This window comes from Helicoverpa zea, chromosome 8 (assembly GCF_022581195.2).
Source record: "Helicoverpa zea isolate HzStark_Cry1AcR chromosome 8, ilHelZeax1.1, whole genome shotgun sequence".
Lineage (NCBI taxonomy): Eukaryota > Metazoa > Arthropoda > Insecta > Lepidoptera > Noctuidae > Helicoverpa > Helicoverpa zea.
In genome coordinates this window covers 11,784,715-11,803,123 of record NC_061459.1, presented here as the reverse complement: position 1 = coordinate 11,803,123, position 18,409 = coordinate 11,784,715, and the positions used below count along the sequence as shown (strand labels likewise).

Genomic DNA, 18,409 nt, shown 5'->3' with positions numbered 1-18,409 from the left:
CCTGTTGGGACGGCCAGAGATAAACTATATGTAGGTAGGTAGAAGGTACACTCATGTTATTTGGCTTCAGACTTCATTCATAAGCTTTCTGAGTCTAAATATTGATATTTAAATCAGAGATTTAAGTAAACCCGTTGTATGTCGGAGCGCAGAATATACGCCGGGCACAATTGATTTTCTATTGTTTTTTTATTAGAGACATACAAACGTTTGATAGGTCTGTTGCAGCATAACCTTTGATTGTTCACAAGCTTTAAGTTTCGTTTTTAGAGTCACTCACCTTTGCCATAAGTATTCTGCAGAACCTAAGCCTGGACCGTAATGTATACAGCTGGTAGTCCCAAGTACCTAATTTTTTCCTTAATCTAATTACTTCGCCCCTATTTTTGTATATATAGTTGTACGAACTGACTTTATATAATAAGTTTTAATTTCCACAAACGACTGCAATATCTTACAATACTCATGTTTATAAAACAAAGTAATCTGGCAACTTTATTATGTTGCGTTAACGAACTGATTAAGGTTAACAATTGTTTATGAAAGATACGAGCGCTTTTTTCAACTGGGAGAATCCCTCAAACAATTTTATTAAAGCATTACTCTTTATCATGAAAGAACCTTTTCCTTGTTTTTACACAAATCATAATGTTAATGAGCCTCATTAGGCCATTACTCGATAGGCACATGCGACTATCAGGACTCGGTACTAAGCTCGGTCTGAATCTCTGAAATTCCTTGCCCATTGTTAACCCCTTTTATAGAAACCATGTCGTATGTCTTAAATTGCCTGATTTTTGCAAAAGACAAATGGTAAAGAGTAAGGTTTCCCAAAGTACGCTGTAGGATCGATTCCAAAATTCATATACATTCAATGAGTGAGTTCACTCGTTAGAAAACTGCATCGTTTTTAAATTATTTTAATAAACAGCTTATAATAGTGGAAAAATAAAGAAGTAGGGACTTATTATTTCAATTAATTAATACAGTTTGCTTCTGATGCAATCACTTCCATATAGGGTATTATATAAGCAGCAATTATTATCCACACAATTTAATTAGCATATATTATTAAATGCTTTAGTTAGTTGCGGCGATACCCTTCATAAATAATGTATGACTGCAATCTGTTACATTAGGGTTTCAACCTCTGAATTTGTTACGTCTTGTTTCATTTTGACGGTGGTGACTGCTTTCTGAGGGAACTGACTCACTATGATGTATGATTTTATGTTGTTTATACAAGCATAAGTACAAACATTGAATTAACCACATCGAACAAAACAGATAGATGATACCAAGAGACAGGGAAACTATGAAAACTGATTATGCTAGGGTTAGGAAATAATTTTCCTGCACGGCCTTACAAACGTGAAATTATCTCCAAAGCATGTCTATGAGTCTTCGGTATAAAAGAGTCATATGAAATTATGTAGGAAGAAATAAAGTAGACCAAAATTTAAAATACCATTCTTTTATTCAGAACAATATGTAAAATTGTCATTTTCTTCACTCTGTATCCACTATAAACTTTTTCTTTAATCGTTGTTAAAACACTGAAACCAATCACGAACCTGAAAATGAAGAAAAGAATTTTAATAATACTCTAATTTCTATAAAAAATAATATTATTGTTTTCTCATAATTCGGGCAAGTTGGGCAATTTTGATTAAAGCTTAGCTACAACAAAAAAAGTGCAAAAAAAATTGGCTATAACATATCAATCACAAAACTTCCTCTGTTAATGTCGGTAAATTGATATCGAAATTACATATCCACTTGGCATTGTGTGTCTATCACCTTAAGGCAAACGAAACAAACACATACTCGTATTTCCCCATTACTTAGCAGCAGTTAGAAAATCTCTATCAATAGAAGCTTTATCATCTGCCTGGCTTTTTCCCGACTATGTTGGGGCCAACTTTCAGTCTCATTTCATGGTACTGATTACCAGTATTTTGCATGGAGACACTGTCATCTAACCTCTTCAATAAACAACTCGATACTCCTTTGTGAGACCGGTTGCCAGAATATTCGTAACTTAATATAGGTACATAAAAAAACTTACTCTTTTTCTTATCATTGACTTCCACAATTCTGTCGATAGCTCTCGATCCGACGTCCCACAGCTCTCGTGCAATCAAACTCATTATAGTTTTGTTGGAGTAAACGAAATCCATAGCTTTACCAACCCATATATCTGATCGACTATAAGCCTCTTTTTCCGCCTGTTTGTACTGAGATCTGAGGTCCTCTGCGGTTTTGAATGAATTTGTTTTATTATCTTCTAGAATAAAGAAAGCGAATATTGTAAGGAATAATGCTATTTGTGTCAGCATGGTGTTGCTGGTACAAAGAAACGTTAACTAAGTGAAGGAATACAGTGACTTTGTTGTATGTTGGTTTCAGGTGAAATTCGTGGAACTCTGTAAAGAGTTCTTCACTTGGTGACTGTTAACAATATTTGGCAGTATGATATAGGTATGACATATATATTATATTTTGATAGTTTACTTTCATGACAGTCCCATTAAACACTTTTTTTTGTATTATAGGTTATTTTTTTGGATCAGGTGGCAAGTAATAAGTTTATGTTAAACCACTTGGTTGTTTGTCGATATCAATGAACGAGAGTACAGTCCCTAATAACAATATTTAGGAAACATAATAATTAGCTCTCTATAGGCTGCCTAAATACCTTTATTTGGTTGATGTGTACACGTCTTTGTCATACTCATTGTTCAATGAAAAGAATCACACCTGATCCCGCCAATCAGTTAAGCGATATTACCTGATTCAATGCAAAATGCATCGTAAGCTGGCAATGTTGTACTTAGTAACAGTCTGTTATGTTACGTCTCTGGTTAGAGGAGATACATGATGTCCTCCTAGCCGATTATCGGCTACGACGGCTGTTCTCAAGCACTGGTACTCAGCTGAATCCGGTTAGACTGGAAGCCGACCCCAACATGATTGGGAAAAGGCTCGGAGGATGGATGGATGGCTGTTCTCATGCAAGGAGATTAGCCAACTACGCAGGACATATTATAGTACACGAGCATTTGCGCAGACACGGGTGCACTCCCTATTCCTTCATTCTCATAACCCGATGGGACGGCAATCCGACACGACCGGTAAGAGATCAGGCGCAGGACCGACATTTACGTGCTCTCCGATGCACGGGTGTATCAATCACCAGCTTCCACGCTCCGGGCTGCTTTGTGAAAGTCTTCTAAAATCCACAAAGCGATTTCGGCCCGACTCGGGAATCGAACCCGAGACCTCGTGCTCAGCAGCCGCACTTGCGACAGCTAGACCAACGAGGCAGTTGAAAGAAGAGATACAGAACCGATAGCAAAAGAAATTAAGTTAATCATAACATTTTATGACGGACCTTCAATCTCAAAACTGAATACTGGAACACCCTGTCATCAAAACTCAGTAGGGATTCTCCCAGATTCATAGCGATCCAGGTCGACTCGCCCTAATCGGAAAAATATGCATGCATTATAGCACATCTATTAAAGACGAACCATATGTAATATTACATGACAGAAGTAAAACAGAAATAGCAATAAAATAAAGCAATATCTGCAGGTTTATCTGTGCCCACTAAGAGGTCCCTGACCAAAACTATATTAAGTTCAAAATTGGACACAAAATATTCGAAATAGCCAAGAAAAACAACCAAAGACGTAAAGTTCCTTCCTGTTAAACTCCATAAATATACAGAAGCAAACGCAAAGCGAAATCTTGGCCGAAATAAAATCCCTAAAAATACGGAACTGTACACTGTATAACCATTTGCATTAAATTTTAGCTCATGTTTACGATGAAGATAAACCTGTTATTTGTGAGCAGCTAAAATATTTTATGTGTATATTTACTTTTTATTGTGAACACTTACATTATACTAACGCATCTTCGTGGATTATGGATGGGAAATAAGTGCACGTTCTTATGACAATTTTGTTTTGCAGCATTGTAATCGGTCTTCTCCTTCTTATCGAGTAAGTTGCAGATTTACCGTCAGTTGCACAAAGTTCCATTAAAGTTAAAGCTTCTTTAAATCTATTGCTGACTCTTTCTTTGTCAACAAGATAAAAAGTGACAGCAATAGATTCAAAGAAGCTACTGAGTAGCATTCAGGGACACGGTAATAATTTTATAGTGATAGTGGAGTCAGTTCAGATGCGATGTCAGGACGTGTTTCCCACACGTCCTGACATTTTATGAGGACGAGTAAAAATAGCCTGTCATTGTTCCTTGAAGATAATACGACGATCTGAGTAACAAATCATTGTTTGAAAATTACATATGCCATAGGTAATATCAATAACCAAATAATCAGAATCAGAGTTTATCTAACAGGAAAAATACTAGACTTAAATATTTGAGGGACGTCCCAGTCGTTGCCGCAAGAGGTCTTTTTATTGTTTTCAATTGTTATTGATAACACTTCAATGTTAGGTTTGTATGAGTTATCTCATATACATTTTAGGGACCAAAAATACTGTAGAATAAAACTCCAAATTATTGTTTCAAATAAACCGTGCACACTGTACACACGTAACACAACTTTTCATGTTATATTAAAATTGTTTTCGGTTGAAATTTTTAGGGGATAGGCAAATGGAATCCCATGGTCCCAGCTCGAATTTGGCGATGCCATCCCCAGGGTCACAGCCACGTGACAAGTGGTCCAATATTTCTGTAGATACCTACCGTAGATTCCAAAATTTCCCATCTCACTTAGGACTTCGAGTAAAATTTCGTTATGGAAAATTTTCATTCAAATAGAAAACGTGAGAGTATTTTGATCTGTTTTATGGAGACGTGCGCTGGTTATAGTAGTTTTGCGTGAGAGGGGTGTTAAACTTTAGTAAGATATGGACATTTTTATAGACATCTGAACATCTTGAACATAACGAGACTATTTGTTGGATATGTTCATAGTTGTAAGACTGATAAACCAGTATAAACAGTCATGTATTTGTAGGTCTGCTGCCTACTTAAACTCGTGGAGGTGACATAGCATGGTCTTTAATTTTCTTCTATACATGAGACTAAAACTATTGATATATTCAGTTTAAACATGTTTCAAGACTTACAAATTTCATAATGTGGAAGAAACTATGTTTACATGAAAACTTTTACAGAATTCTCCCTCCACGCACATAATACTTACAGCGCCATCTATGTCGCTGAATGCGCACTACGAAACATAAACTTGTACTCGGCATACATACGTAGCCATTACGATTTGGAAACCACATTCAGTACCTAAGAGTGTTGTATTTCTTGGTAATAGGTTGCGGTGATAGGCACTCGCAACTTGTAGAGTACTTGAGAATCAGCTGTATCTGGTTACTATGGAAACCATTATCCGAACTGGATAAGAAGGGAATAAGTTGGATCTTACAAAATGTTCATGAAACTGTTAAATGTTGTTTTTAACTAGTTATAAGACTGAAGAATGGTCTAATGTGTATTTCTGACAGTTTTAAAATGTATTTTCCGTTTCAAGATCTTTAGTTGAAAAAACTGCAAAACTCTTTTTGTACAGTGAGTGTAATATAATTAATCAAAGTTTACTTAATTAAATATACCATAAACAATTTGATAATGCGGCACAACACGTGAGTAAAGGTACCATTCTAACACAGGCGAATATCGCACAAGACCAAAAGCCTGCGACTCGCGATAGGTCCGCGAGCTAATTTGTCATCACTTATAGTTTGGATATGAATGGGCTAAGGTCGTCGACCGAGTTCATTCATCTCATACCTCGGAAACTGTCTCTTACATTCTCTACACTATTTAATACTATTGGCGCACTGACACTGCTGTTGCGAGCCTCTGGTCGCCAGCCTGTGCGACAGTTGAATGTCTCGGAACCCAACTTTGGAACCAAAGTTGATTGTCACTTTATCAGACCAGGGGATTCAACCTTGTATCGGCGCTTAATTTGCACAGTGGGAAGCCCGATATGCATAAAATAAGAGATAATGGACTTCAAAATAGGAATGAAATATAGTTTCTGTTTACATTATTGTGTTGAGTGATAATAATTATCTGGACAGTAATTTGTGTTCTTAAATTGCCTTGACTGCTATCATGGCAAGATTGAGTGCATGACAGTCCATGCCTGTTATGTTTTTGATACTTCGTGTTTTTACCCATCATCATGTGATTATTTTTGCTGCAATATACAAAAAAAAAATGAATTTTATCTTCAGGTTTAGCTTCCATATGTCCTTTAAGTAACTTAATATTATTTTAACAAAGTTGTTTCTAATTTTTGTATCGTTTACTTGACTCGGAATATGACAAAATGATCCATACCTATACGAAAATGGACTTGAACCAAAATGAAAATACTCCAAAATCATGACGTAGGTATGTAACTATTTATTCACGAATAAACCCACTGAATAAATAACACAAAAACCATTACCAACTTACCGAATAAAATATTCGTAATTATGAATTCTAAAGAATTGCTAAGTTTGCCATCAACGTCTGGGACTCTCAGATAAGGCTTGCTTACAAACCTCGGGTTTATTTTAACACTTTTGTGTATTCAGCTCTCTACGGCTTCCATTGTTGACGATTTTATCGCATTTTCGTATTTTTTGCACTTTTTTTAGTGAAAGTCGAGACTGGTTTAAGCCAGAACTCAAAAATTTGGGGGTTCCTGCAATATAGCGCGTTTCGATACATTTCGGGGTATTTTAATATGTGGTGACATGAGAATTAAATAAAAATATGGGTATTTGACGTCATCATTTACTGTTTAAGCCTAACTAAAAAAAAGCCTAAAGGTTGAGAATCAAACAGCACTAGCACTCACTAACCAATTCAAGATGACAGAAAAATACGTGAAAATCGAATACACGTCATTCAAGCAATCAAGAGGATTACGATTATAAAAGTCGATTAACATCTGACGGGTGAAAAACATCCAATCAATAAAAATAGGGTCACGATTGTCGACATTATCTTCCGATACCGAATGGGCTCTGTTATCGATTCCAATAAATGCCGTTCTTTTATTTCAGGCGGCAAAAAAAAGGAAATTACACCGAGCAGCTAAAATTCTCATTAAAATTCCATTACGACATCGTCGACTCGAATATGGCAATAGATTTTGACGGCGAAATTATTTTTATAACAACTTCTGTAACGACAACGGGTCGCCTTTAATTTCAGCAGCAGTTTCAGAAGTTTTTGATGAGTCTTTGGTGAGATAGAATCTATATTTAAAAATGTTTTTTAATGTTTAAGCACTTATCTTTTTACTGTTTAATTAATGTTGTCACATGCCAAGCCAATAAAGACATACCAAATGATTACAGTAAGTATAGAAAGTTGTTTGTCTTAATAAGGGCCTAAGTATTATCGTGAACCTTGGGGCTAAATTTCAAACAAAGAAAACCTAGATGGAGTCCGTATAAAAAATAAAGTTGAAATACTCATGTGCCTATTATTTTGCCTACGTGCCTTAAACGATTCATTATAAAGCTAACCTTTGTCTTTATTTAGGCCTATTATCCTATATATACCTTTCACCCACTATACCTATGTACACTTTGATTAAACATTCCAGATCTTTATGTGGGCTAGTTAATTAATAAAACTGGCATTTCACGGCAGTTGCACCCACGTCCAGTAAGACTAACTAACATCTCAAATCCAGATAAAATAAAACCTAAAATAGCCTTCCTCTATAAATAAGGTACTGTACTCTGTGGGAATCATTTTATTGAACTAGTAGTTTCGGCAACTAACCTAATTCAAAATCGACCTACAACGTGATTAAATTAGTCTATACTAATATTATAAAGTGGAAAACTTTGTTTGTTTGGTTGTAATGGATAAACTCAAAAACTACTGGACCGATTTTAAATATTCTTTTACCATTAGAAAGCTATATTATCTGCTAGTAACATAGGCTATATTTTATCCCGGTGCGTGAAACCGCGGTAAAACGGCTAGTAGATTATATTTTGCTTCGGCATAAAAGAAACATAACCTACATTCACCACGAAACACAGGAATGAAAGCGAGCAGAAAATGCAAATACAGACCAAAACTAATAAGGCCTTTTCTTTATAACCTACATACAGATATATAATAATCAAACAACCTCTATTCAAATACGGGTAAACTTCAGATCCTCTCACAGTAATCGCGGATCCGATCGGGCTTTGATTGACCTTTATGCAAATTCTAAATTCGCCCAGGACTACGCAGGTTGTTTAATTGAATAATTAACCTGTCCGACGCACTTCGTTATAATTTTAAATTACTTTACAGCCTACATTAGAGACGCTTCCAAAAATTCGAATGTTAATATCTCAGGTGTTTTTTCTGTTAAAAATACAGCATTTCGTAATTTTCGATGAGGCGTTTCGAACAACAACTTTCCTTTTTTAAAACAGTCGCAGTTTTTAACAGTCGTATACAATATAAGGAGCTTTGTAAGCAACATGCCTTGATAACTTTTGAAATCTCCTTCTTGTTCTACTTAACCAAATATCTGAGGGCACGGCAGTGCCCCAGCCAAGACTCGAGCAAAGCGGGCACGGCCGTACCATCTTTTCTCGAAGCGTTTCGCGGCTATTTCAGTCCCCTGTATCTTCCATGTGAACAAAGCTAGGAGTTTAGGTTTTCGATGACCAAGAGTAAGTATTAGAACAAGCTCAGTCTCAAAATTACAAGACATTTGAATAAATAGTTTACCAGTTATGAGCGATCAAAGTTACACCATTTTGTCACTGACTCACTGACCGATCATCAAAAGTCTAAGGTACTTCTAGCAAACTTAGAACCTTCAAATTTGGCACCAAGGTAGGTTATTAGCTACATATAAAGGGAAAATTATAAAAACCTTAAAACTTAATAAAAAAATAGGAAACAAATTTATATTTGCGGTTTTTCAAGAACATTGTGTATGAATTTTGACTGCATTGATAACTTTGTTATTTATTTATGTACAAAATGTTACTATTTGTTTTATTGTTACGTAGTGGTATATTGTTATTAAATATACAACATATAAATAAAAAAGCTAGGTTTAAATGAAATGAATAATGATAACATCTTTCATATTAATGCAGTGCGATAAACACTGCATGCTTGCTCGATAGATGGCGTTGTCCTGGTCTAAATCGCGCTATGGTTTCGTTACATAGCTTAGTATAAGTAGTACTTAAAAAAAAATCAAATAATTTCATGTGATAGCGTCATCTACCTCTGAAATAAATCTCTTTTATTCTAAAAGCTATTCGATTAAAAAATTCGACAATTTCGAATTTTTTTAGGTTAAAAAAAATATTGTTTACGTGCTACTTTAGGTGTACATATTTAGTTTGTTATATATTTAGTTAGTTGCATGTAAGTTATATAATTTAATTTGTTATATACTTAGAGAAGAAAGAGACCTACAAAAAATAAATTAGATCCCACCAAAAACATTAAATGTAAAAAAAAGCCAATCCTCTACGCAATTCCTCCACCGTAAAAAGTTTTGAGATCGCATAGAAGCCAAGTCCTGTTCTACTTTATTTGTAATAATAAATCAATATTTTGTGACTATATCAATAGTTTTGTTCACATTACAATAATACTGTCTTGGCCATGAGCACAAGTTAAAAGTCGCTCCTTGAAATAATGTGCGTTGATAAATTCTATATGGACATGATTTTACGATTGGACTGATTATGGACTGATTGGAATTTGAGATCACCATGGACTAAACATGCGCCATAGTACATGTGCAGTTCATTGATGTTGGATGAAACTGACTGTCGGTCATTTAGTAACAATTGAATAAACTAAAAGTATTTAATTCTGTGATATTAAACTTCATGTTTGACTTTCACCTCTCCAAGATATGCTGTATTATATTTGCAGTTTATTGTGCTCATGGCCAAGTCAATATTATTGTAAAGTGAACGAAACTATTGATATAGTCACAAAATATTGATTTATTATTACAAATAAAGTAGAACAGGACTTGGCTTCTATGCGATCTCAAAACTTTTTACGGTGGAGGAATTGCGTAGAGGATTGGCTTTTTTTTACATTTAATGTTTTTGGTGGGATTCTCTATTACAATCATCATTTCTTGTCTACCATCATGCATTTCCAATCTTAAATAAATATTACTCAAACAATCATCACGCCTTTATTGAAATTCATTCCGCGAGCTCGAGCACCAACGCTATCCGATGCAGATCCATTAAAATTCCATCTCCCAATAAATAAAAGTGAAACAATAACAAGTCTCAATTGATCCCCAATTTGTAAAGCTCATGAATCACAAAAGTTTTAAAGCCCATACCGTCCTAATTAGTTCTTTATTGATCCGAAAATCTCGGGGCTAGTGGTCTACCCTTTCCATTTTAATGAGACCGTGCTTTAGTTACATGAACATGCTACCCTATAAGCCGAATAAATATTTATGGACAGGCTGTTTTCTTTATATTGCATGCATTATAGAATTTGTGAACTTTTGGGCTGGTATTATTTTAATTGTATTAATCAATTTAGATTTGAAATTTTAGCATTGAGTTCTTTTGATTTCTGACAAAAAGTTGCTTAGGTACGCAAAATGGGGTTACTACAAGAATAGTAGCAATTCCAAAACGTGTGTACCTAAGAAACGTCAATTTAAATCATGACCAGCAGTTTCCGCTATATTTTTTTTCGAGTTTTATGAAATTAAAATAAAGATTTCGATATCAAAAGTAATACTCCAATATCCTCAAAATTTTTGCTAATCGCCTTCAGTAAAGTAACGCGATCAACACTCATTTCCATTTTCCGATTATCGGCTTAATTTGCAAAACAATGCCTCGTCATATTTTGTTCAGTGGAGGCACAAACAAAAACATTACGTAGTAAATCAAAGCGATCATTTTCCCGTATTAGCTACTCAATTAATTTATCGTAGAACAAGAGAAAGCTACAATAAACCCGGTCCACTCAATTTGTTCGCAAAGTTATAGCACCAAAGAGATTTTGTTATAAATAATTTAAGGAATCACATTTGATTTACGCTGCCCATAAAACGCTCGAGCCAAACCACTATGTTTGTATTAATTTCCCCGTATAATGCGGCCTACGGCAATGCTTGGAATTTTGTTAGGATTTTCTCGGCAAAAGAGAATTTTAAGTTCTGGTGAACAATAAAGTCTGTTTTAGTCCGAAGGCTGAAATGAAACGCAAAAGACTTAAGCATCCGAAATAAATGAACTGATGTCTATATCAGCTATCCAAAACCTTATATATCTCCGCTTAGCCAAAACGTCAATCATAAAATACTGCCATGTGACGTCACATACGCTCCTCTCTACGTATGCAAAGCCAAGGTTTATGACGTCATCGTTGAAATCTCGTCCATTAAACGCATTTACGATCATCGGTTTTGATCGACAGTACCTTGTGCCGTGTTTCAAGCTTATGGCTTTTTGATGCAAGGGGAAAAGTAAAAGTAGAAAGAAATAATTTTATTTACAATACGACGAAATCAAAAAATTACGATTGACTTTGATAAAAATCGTAAAAAAAATAGTTAAATTGGCATAAAAGTTCGATAAAATTCAATACATAATGCCAGCTTCCGCTGCCAGCACACAAAGACACCATAATCATTAACAGCTTGAAACGAACAAGAAATAATTAAGTACACAACACAACACCTAATTAGTCGTCCTTATCAAACACACAAAGCAAAATCCTATCACCTTAACAACGGCATAATTGAAACAATTTTTAATTAAAGTAACTGACTCGTTAACGATGGGACAACCATATCAGATTGCAAAATGTATGTCAGCGTATAAAAACCAATTTGGCGCTTGTGAAGCCCTTACTTCGGTATATTAGACCCCCTACATAGCAATTAATTCATAGTAACGCGAAATTTAATTAATCCCCCAATGTTTGGAATGATAATTGGGGATTGCCGCGGAATTCAACTCTTGAAGGGTGATGGAACGCTAGGGCGGTCTTTGTAGGGAACGTTCCAGAATTTTCCATTTTAAAATATGACGCGGAATTTTCGGTTCGTGTTTGCAAGATGGGAGTTAATGGACTGTTCTTTGTTTAATGAGAAATAACATGTGTCGCTTGCTATTAAATCTAAGGACGTGTGACGGCGGAATTTTGTGGAAAATCATGGTTGCTTTTATGTACTTTGAAGAGTTTAGAGATAAGGAAGTTGTTGGCTTTATATTTTGAAGTTTCTTTATTGACATAGTTTACCAAACAAAGAGAGGCGATATCTGAGAACGAACAATTTTTTTTAACAGAACCTAATAGGTAGGTATTGCATTCTTTCTTAAACCTTTCGGCATTTCTTAAGGATAGTTAAGTATTCCTCTCTCTAATCTCAGTCCTTATGTTCAAGGGACGTGACTATACATTTTCGCTCTTCCAACAACAGGTACATTTTCTTTGAAGTCGGCAAGTGCCACTTAGTAATGTACTTGAGTTCGAAATACTCACAGCAGACGAAAGGCGTTTCTTAAGATTTTGGATCTACACTTCTTTGTCAAACGCACGATGTTTGACAAATAAAAAAGTATTTTTATATTTTATTTTTAATGTATCTTAGATATTTTTACCCGGGTGCACAAGGAAGATATTTTAAGTTCGTTCAATGGAATATTTTAACAGGAAATGGAGTTTCGTTGTTTATTCAATACAAATTCCTTTTTGACCCAATCCAGTTTTATGTGCCTTGAAGTGTTTTTTTTTAATACTTCCAATATGTAGGTACCTACTGCTTACTCATGTATAAGAGAGATCCTTTATCACTGCAAAAATTAATGACACTCATTTTTTCATCTTCAATCATAACTGTACTTCAAAAAGTATCACGGTTGAGTTCACTCAATTGCAGATTGCGTAAGGGACAACTAATAAGTAGAAAATAAACAGCTATCACCACTTACAACCCCACACTACAATCCTCTTTGTAGTCAAATATGGGTTATTTTTCTTATCGATAGCGATCACCACTACAGGATAATATCGAATATTGTATTTTTGTACTTAAAATTCAATTAATTATTTTAACTTCACTTTCTACTATTCCCTTTTATTGCTTTAACCTAATATACCTACTTTATAATCAGGACAATCTGTAATTTATCCAAATACAAATCGAAAAAAGAAAACCGTGAAGTACCACGGTTGGAATTTAATTTGAGTGGGACTCAATCACCATTACAGAGTTGAAAGAATATTTACGAACTGCACGAACGTCCGTAACTAATCTGTCTTTACAATTTATGTATCTTGTTTTCTCCACACACGAACTAAAATAGCCACTACCCATACAAAGGTCAAAAAGTGTAAAACGCCATCATTACGCGTCGCAAGAAATTCGTACCACAGACTATCTTTGCGCGTATGAAATCCTACCTTTGATGTTGTTGAGTGGCCCTTGCCAAGTGCGTCTGGGGGCTCAAAAGCCCTCCCCTTGTGCCTAAGACTTCAAACGCTCTGATTCGCTTTTACACCTTAGAGTAGGCAGTTATGTCGAGATCCAGACTCAGATTTCAACGGACAATAGGGAAGCAGTCTTTGGATTTTTTTAAAGCCCCTAATTAAAATGCTTTGATTTTTAGTGGAACTGCTGTTATGATAAGGTTGAAAGTTTTCTTTTAATTTGCAGTTTTTGTAGGTGTTAAGTCTGTTACAAGGATATTTAATTAATGTTTGTGTAGGTAGGTTTATAAAATCTGAATTAAAATTCTTATAGGTACAAATGTAATTGAATTTTGCAATAAAATTACAATTATACAAATATCACAATATCATTTTTGTATGTACCTATCTAACATATTTTAACTAACGAGACAAAGCCAATAAAGGGGTTTTTATGTTAAAATTGAAACATTTAGATAAAAAGATAAATCAATCCCTCCCTAAGGTTAAAAAAATTTTATAACTGGTTTAATTTGATTCGGATTACTGTAGAAACAAATTAACTTTACACAAGTTTGACCAATAAATAAAAACCTCTATCATATTGCTACAAGCGATTTTCTCACGTCTAGTTGCCTCAGTTCTCACTTAAGGCGCTCCTGTAACCTGCTATCAAACTAAGAGGTGACAATTTGTCATCATTTATTGCACAGTTTTAGCTACAAACTCAAGTTATTGGAAACTTTTCTATACTTGTGCCACTAACTAAAATCATTTAGCTGCAAACTTTGAAAGTCGTTTCCTTTTTCAAAGTTGTTGAGACAAAATAAATTGTTATTATTATTTTGAAGACAGTACTTTTTGTTTACTTGCAATATCTCAAATTATTTTTCTAAAGGGCATCACAGTTATGTCGATTTGCAAAAAATTGTGAATGGATCCGATGAAACTTGCAGTTATGTGGCCTGTAGATAAAACAGAATATAGTAGTATATGTTATTAGATACAGCATTTATCGATTTGTGGAAAGTAGTTTTTAAGTAACCTCAGAATTTGAATAAATAATCATCATCATCCTCCTGCCCTTATCCCAATTTTATTTGGGGTCGGCGCAGCATGTTTTCTTCTTCCATACTCTTCTATCTGCCGTCATCTCACAAGTAACATTCTTTCTTACCATATCTACTTTCACACAATCCATCCATCGTTTCTTTGGTCTTCCTCTTTCACTATATCCGTCCACGTTCATACTCATCACCTTCCTCACAACATGACTCTCATTCCTCCGCATCACATGCCCATACCACGACAGCCGATTTCCACGCAGTTTTTCTGATACCGGCGCTACTTTCAAACTTCCTCTTATATACTCATTCCTCACTCTATCCATTCGCGTAACTCCACACATACCTCTTAACATTCTCATCTCTGCCGCATGCAATTGTCTTTCATTCGTCGCTTTTGTGGGCCAGCACTCTGATCCATACAAGACAGCAGGCCTGACCATGCTCTTGTAAATTTTCCCCTTAAGTTTAAGGGGAATACGAGGGTCACAAGTTGTTCCCGTTACCTGCCACCATTTCATCCATCCTGCGTTAATTCTGTGCGTAACTGTCCGATCTATTTCGCCATCGCCCTGAATAAGCGAACCGAGATACCGGAAATCGGAGCAGACTGGAAGAAGTGCGTTATCCAGCGCTATGGTTTCAGGACTGGAGAGACCGCCGAAATCGCAGAACATGTATTCGGTCTTGGTTCTGCTGATTTTTAAGCCAACATTCTCCAGTCTCTGTTGCCAACTCCCCAATCTGCTCTGGATCTCAGGTCCGTCTTCACTAACCAGGACGATGTCGTCGGCAAACAGCATGCACCAGGGTGCCTCCTCCTGTATGTCCGCCGTCAAGGCGTCCATAATAAGCAGGAAGAGGTAAGGACTTAAAGCCGACCCTTGGTGCAGGCCCACAGCCACACTGAACTGGTCAGTATTGCCGGCCGACGATCGGACATACGTACAGGACTGCCTGTACATCGCACGAACTAACTCCACATACTTCCCAGGCACACCTTTCTCTTTCATGGCCCACCACAACACTTCCCGAGGCACCCTATCATACGCTTTCTCAAGGTCAATGAACACCATGTGCAGATTCCTGTGCACACGTCTGTACTTCTCGCACAATTGGCGAAGTGCGAAGATGGCGTCCATTGTCGATCGACCTGGCATAAACCCAAATTGGTTTTGGGTAATTTCACTCTCTTCTCGCACTCTTTTCTCTATCACTTTCTCCCATACCTTCATAGTATGCGACATGAGCTTTATCCCTCTATAGTTGCCGCAATCTTGCACATCCCCTTTATTCTTGAAGATGGGCACTAGCGAACTACTGCACCATTCTTGCGGGATGACTTCTTCATGCAGCAACTTATTGAAGAATAAAGTCAGCCACATACATCCGTTCTTCTTTAACACCTTCCATACCTCAGCTGGTATATCATCAGGGCCCAAGGCCTTTCCATTTTTCATACTTCCAAGTGCTCTTTCTACCTCATCCATGCTAATTTCTCTTACCAATCCCTCATTTACTTGTGCCTCTTGGAGTATTCCATTCCAAACATTCTCTTCATTCATAAGTTTTTCAAAATAAACCTTCCATCTCTCTTTTATTTCCTCATCTTTACATAAAATCTTGCCAGACTCACCTTTCATGCATTTTATGTGGGTTATGTCCCTCGATCGTCTCTCTCTCTCTTTCGTAATTCGGTAGAGCTCTTTTTGGCCTCTTGGACTGTCCAGGGAGTTGTACAACCTCTCCTGCGCCTTAGCTCTGGCAACTGCTACCGCCTTCTTTGCTTTTCTCTTCCATTCCATGTAGATTCTCTTTCTGTCATCCTTCAGACTTGCATTCACTATTTCAACATTCTGCCATTCTTTGAATGCTACTTTCTTTTCTTTCAAAACCTTTTGTACTTCATCATTCCACCACCATGTATCTCTATCTATCAAACCTTTTCCTCTCGACTCTCCGCACACGTCTTTTGCGACTTCCCTTATATGGCTTGCCATTTCACTCCAACATTCATTCGCACATTTACCTTCCATCTCCTTCATTTCTGACATTTTGTCCACAACCTGACTCCTAAATACATCAGCACATTCTTCCTTCTTTAGCATACGCCACCTAATCCTTGGAGGGGGCCGATCTTTGTTGCTTTTGGGCGAGACAGTTACTTTGACATCCAGAATCACAAGTCGGTGCTGAGTGACTAATGCTTCGCCTGGCAGCACTTTGCAGTTTTTGACACAGCATAGACTACTCCGCTTCACCAGGAAGTAATCTATCTGTGTCGCGTGGTGGCCGCTCTTATATGTCACGAGATGCTCCTCTCGTTTATTGAACCACGTATTTGTTATGGCCAGGTCGAAGGCACAGGCAGCTTGGAGTAATGTCTCGCCGCTTGTATTCCGGGTTCCAAAACCCCTACCACCATGTACTCTCTCATATCCATCGCTCTCTCTACCTACGTGACTATTAAAATCCCCACCCACATAGACTTCCTCACTATCCTGTACATTCATCATCAAGCAGTCAAAGTCCTCCCAAAACTTCTCCTTTACACTCTCCTCGCAGCCTGACTGCGGCGCATAAACACTTATCACGTTTATGGCCTTGCCGTCCACAATTAATTTAACCGCTATTAGTCTATCATTCATTCTTTTAACATCTACGACACATTCTTTCAGCCTGTTGTCCACAACTATACCCACACCATTTCTCTTGCCGTCGCTTCCACAATAGAAAAACTTATATCCTTCGCCTATCTCTCTAGCCCTTGCACCCTTCCATTTTGTCTCTTGCAGGCACGCTACATTTATTCGTCGCCTTTTCAAAACATCTGCTAGCTCTCTTCCTCTTCCAGTCATCGTTCCTACATTCCAACTCGCATACCTCAATCTCAATTCTCTCACACTTTGAGCTTGCATCTTACGTCGCACCCGCCCGTTATGGTGCGACAACCCTTGTCCATTTCCCACAGGAGCCGGGTGCTGCTCCTGCGCGTCGCCTGTGGGGTACGCCCTAGCCCTATCGCTCATAACTTTATTTACTTTCCTCATACTGCAGAAGTTTCGGCTTAAGTTTTATGGTCGGCCGCCTGCCTGACACCAACCCTCCTTGGGAATGCTATTGTGGTGATTTACCCGTCACCGTGCCGGTGGCCCAAAGTACAGATGTTATGCACTGGCCTTTAGGTTCCCTTTAGTCGCCTCTTACGACACCCGCGGGAGAGAGATGGGGACGTCCTATTCTGATCCGAATTTGAATAAATAATATGAAGTACATAAATTGTATCGTTTAATGGGTTACCTTTTAATTAAATTGTGAATTAAACACATCTTTAACATGTTATTGGATAATATTATAATATTTTTTTAAACATACTTCTGCAAATAAAAAAATATCAAGTAAGCTTACATTCGTATGAAACATAGATAGGAACACAGCTTTAATAAGTTTTAAAAGCATCCACGCTTTACTCTAGTGTAAACTTTGGCAATTAGTGCTAAGTGCATTTTAACCTAAATAAAACAATTGTTACATTGAGTAAACAATATACCAAATGTGTGGAAAACTCATAACATTTAACATAATTATTTTTATAGCACTATATTAGATACATCTTAATATAGATAGATAGCTATATTATCGCATTAACGACGACATTGATTGAAGATTGATGTATTTTTTAAAATTTGTTATAACAGTTGGTATTTTTTAAATAAAATCCATGCTAATTTATGATAACTTTAATCAGCTTATTTATTTTCGTCGGAGTGCGCAATTGGGTTAGGTACCTAAAAGGCTAGGGACGTAAAAGGAACCTCTGGAGGAAAGTATTGTTAAATCACAATAAGAATAATAATCAATCAAATTGAGTAGATTTTTTACGCATACGTAGACAGTAATCA

The 18,409-nt window shown here is 36.5% G+C and overlaps 1 protein-coding gene across 1 annotated transcript; it reads right to left on the bottom strand.

Moving 5' to 3' along the window:
- Window positions 1–1,566: 1,566 nt before the first annotated feature.
- On the bottom strand, window positions 1,567–17,557 carry LOC124632632. The gene is made up of 3 exons (XM_047167529.1): window positions 15,612–17,557; window positions 2,069–2,346; window positions 1,567–1,574 (listed from the first exon to the last, which is right to left on the bottom strand). Exons 1-3 carry the CDS (start codon window positions 17,555–17,557, stop codon window positions 1,567–1,569), a joined length of 2,232 nt encoding a protein of 743 aa, XP_047023485.1.
- Window positions 17,558–18,409: the final 852 nt, after the last annotated feature.

Coding starts and splice junctions, on each gene's coding strand:
- LOC124632632 (XM_047167529.1), bottom strand. CDS start 17,557: ATGAGGAAAGTAAATAAAGTTATGAGCGATAGGGCTAGGGCGTACCCC. Junction 2,347..15,611: donor CTTCGCCAATTGTGCGAGAA/GTACAGACGTGT, acceptor TCTTTGTACCAG/CAACACCATGCTGACACAAA.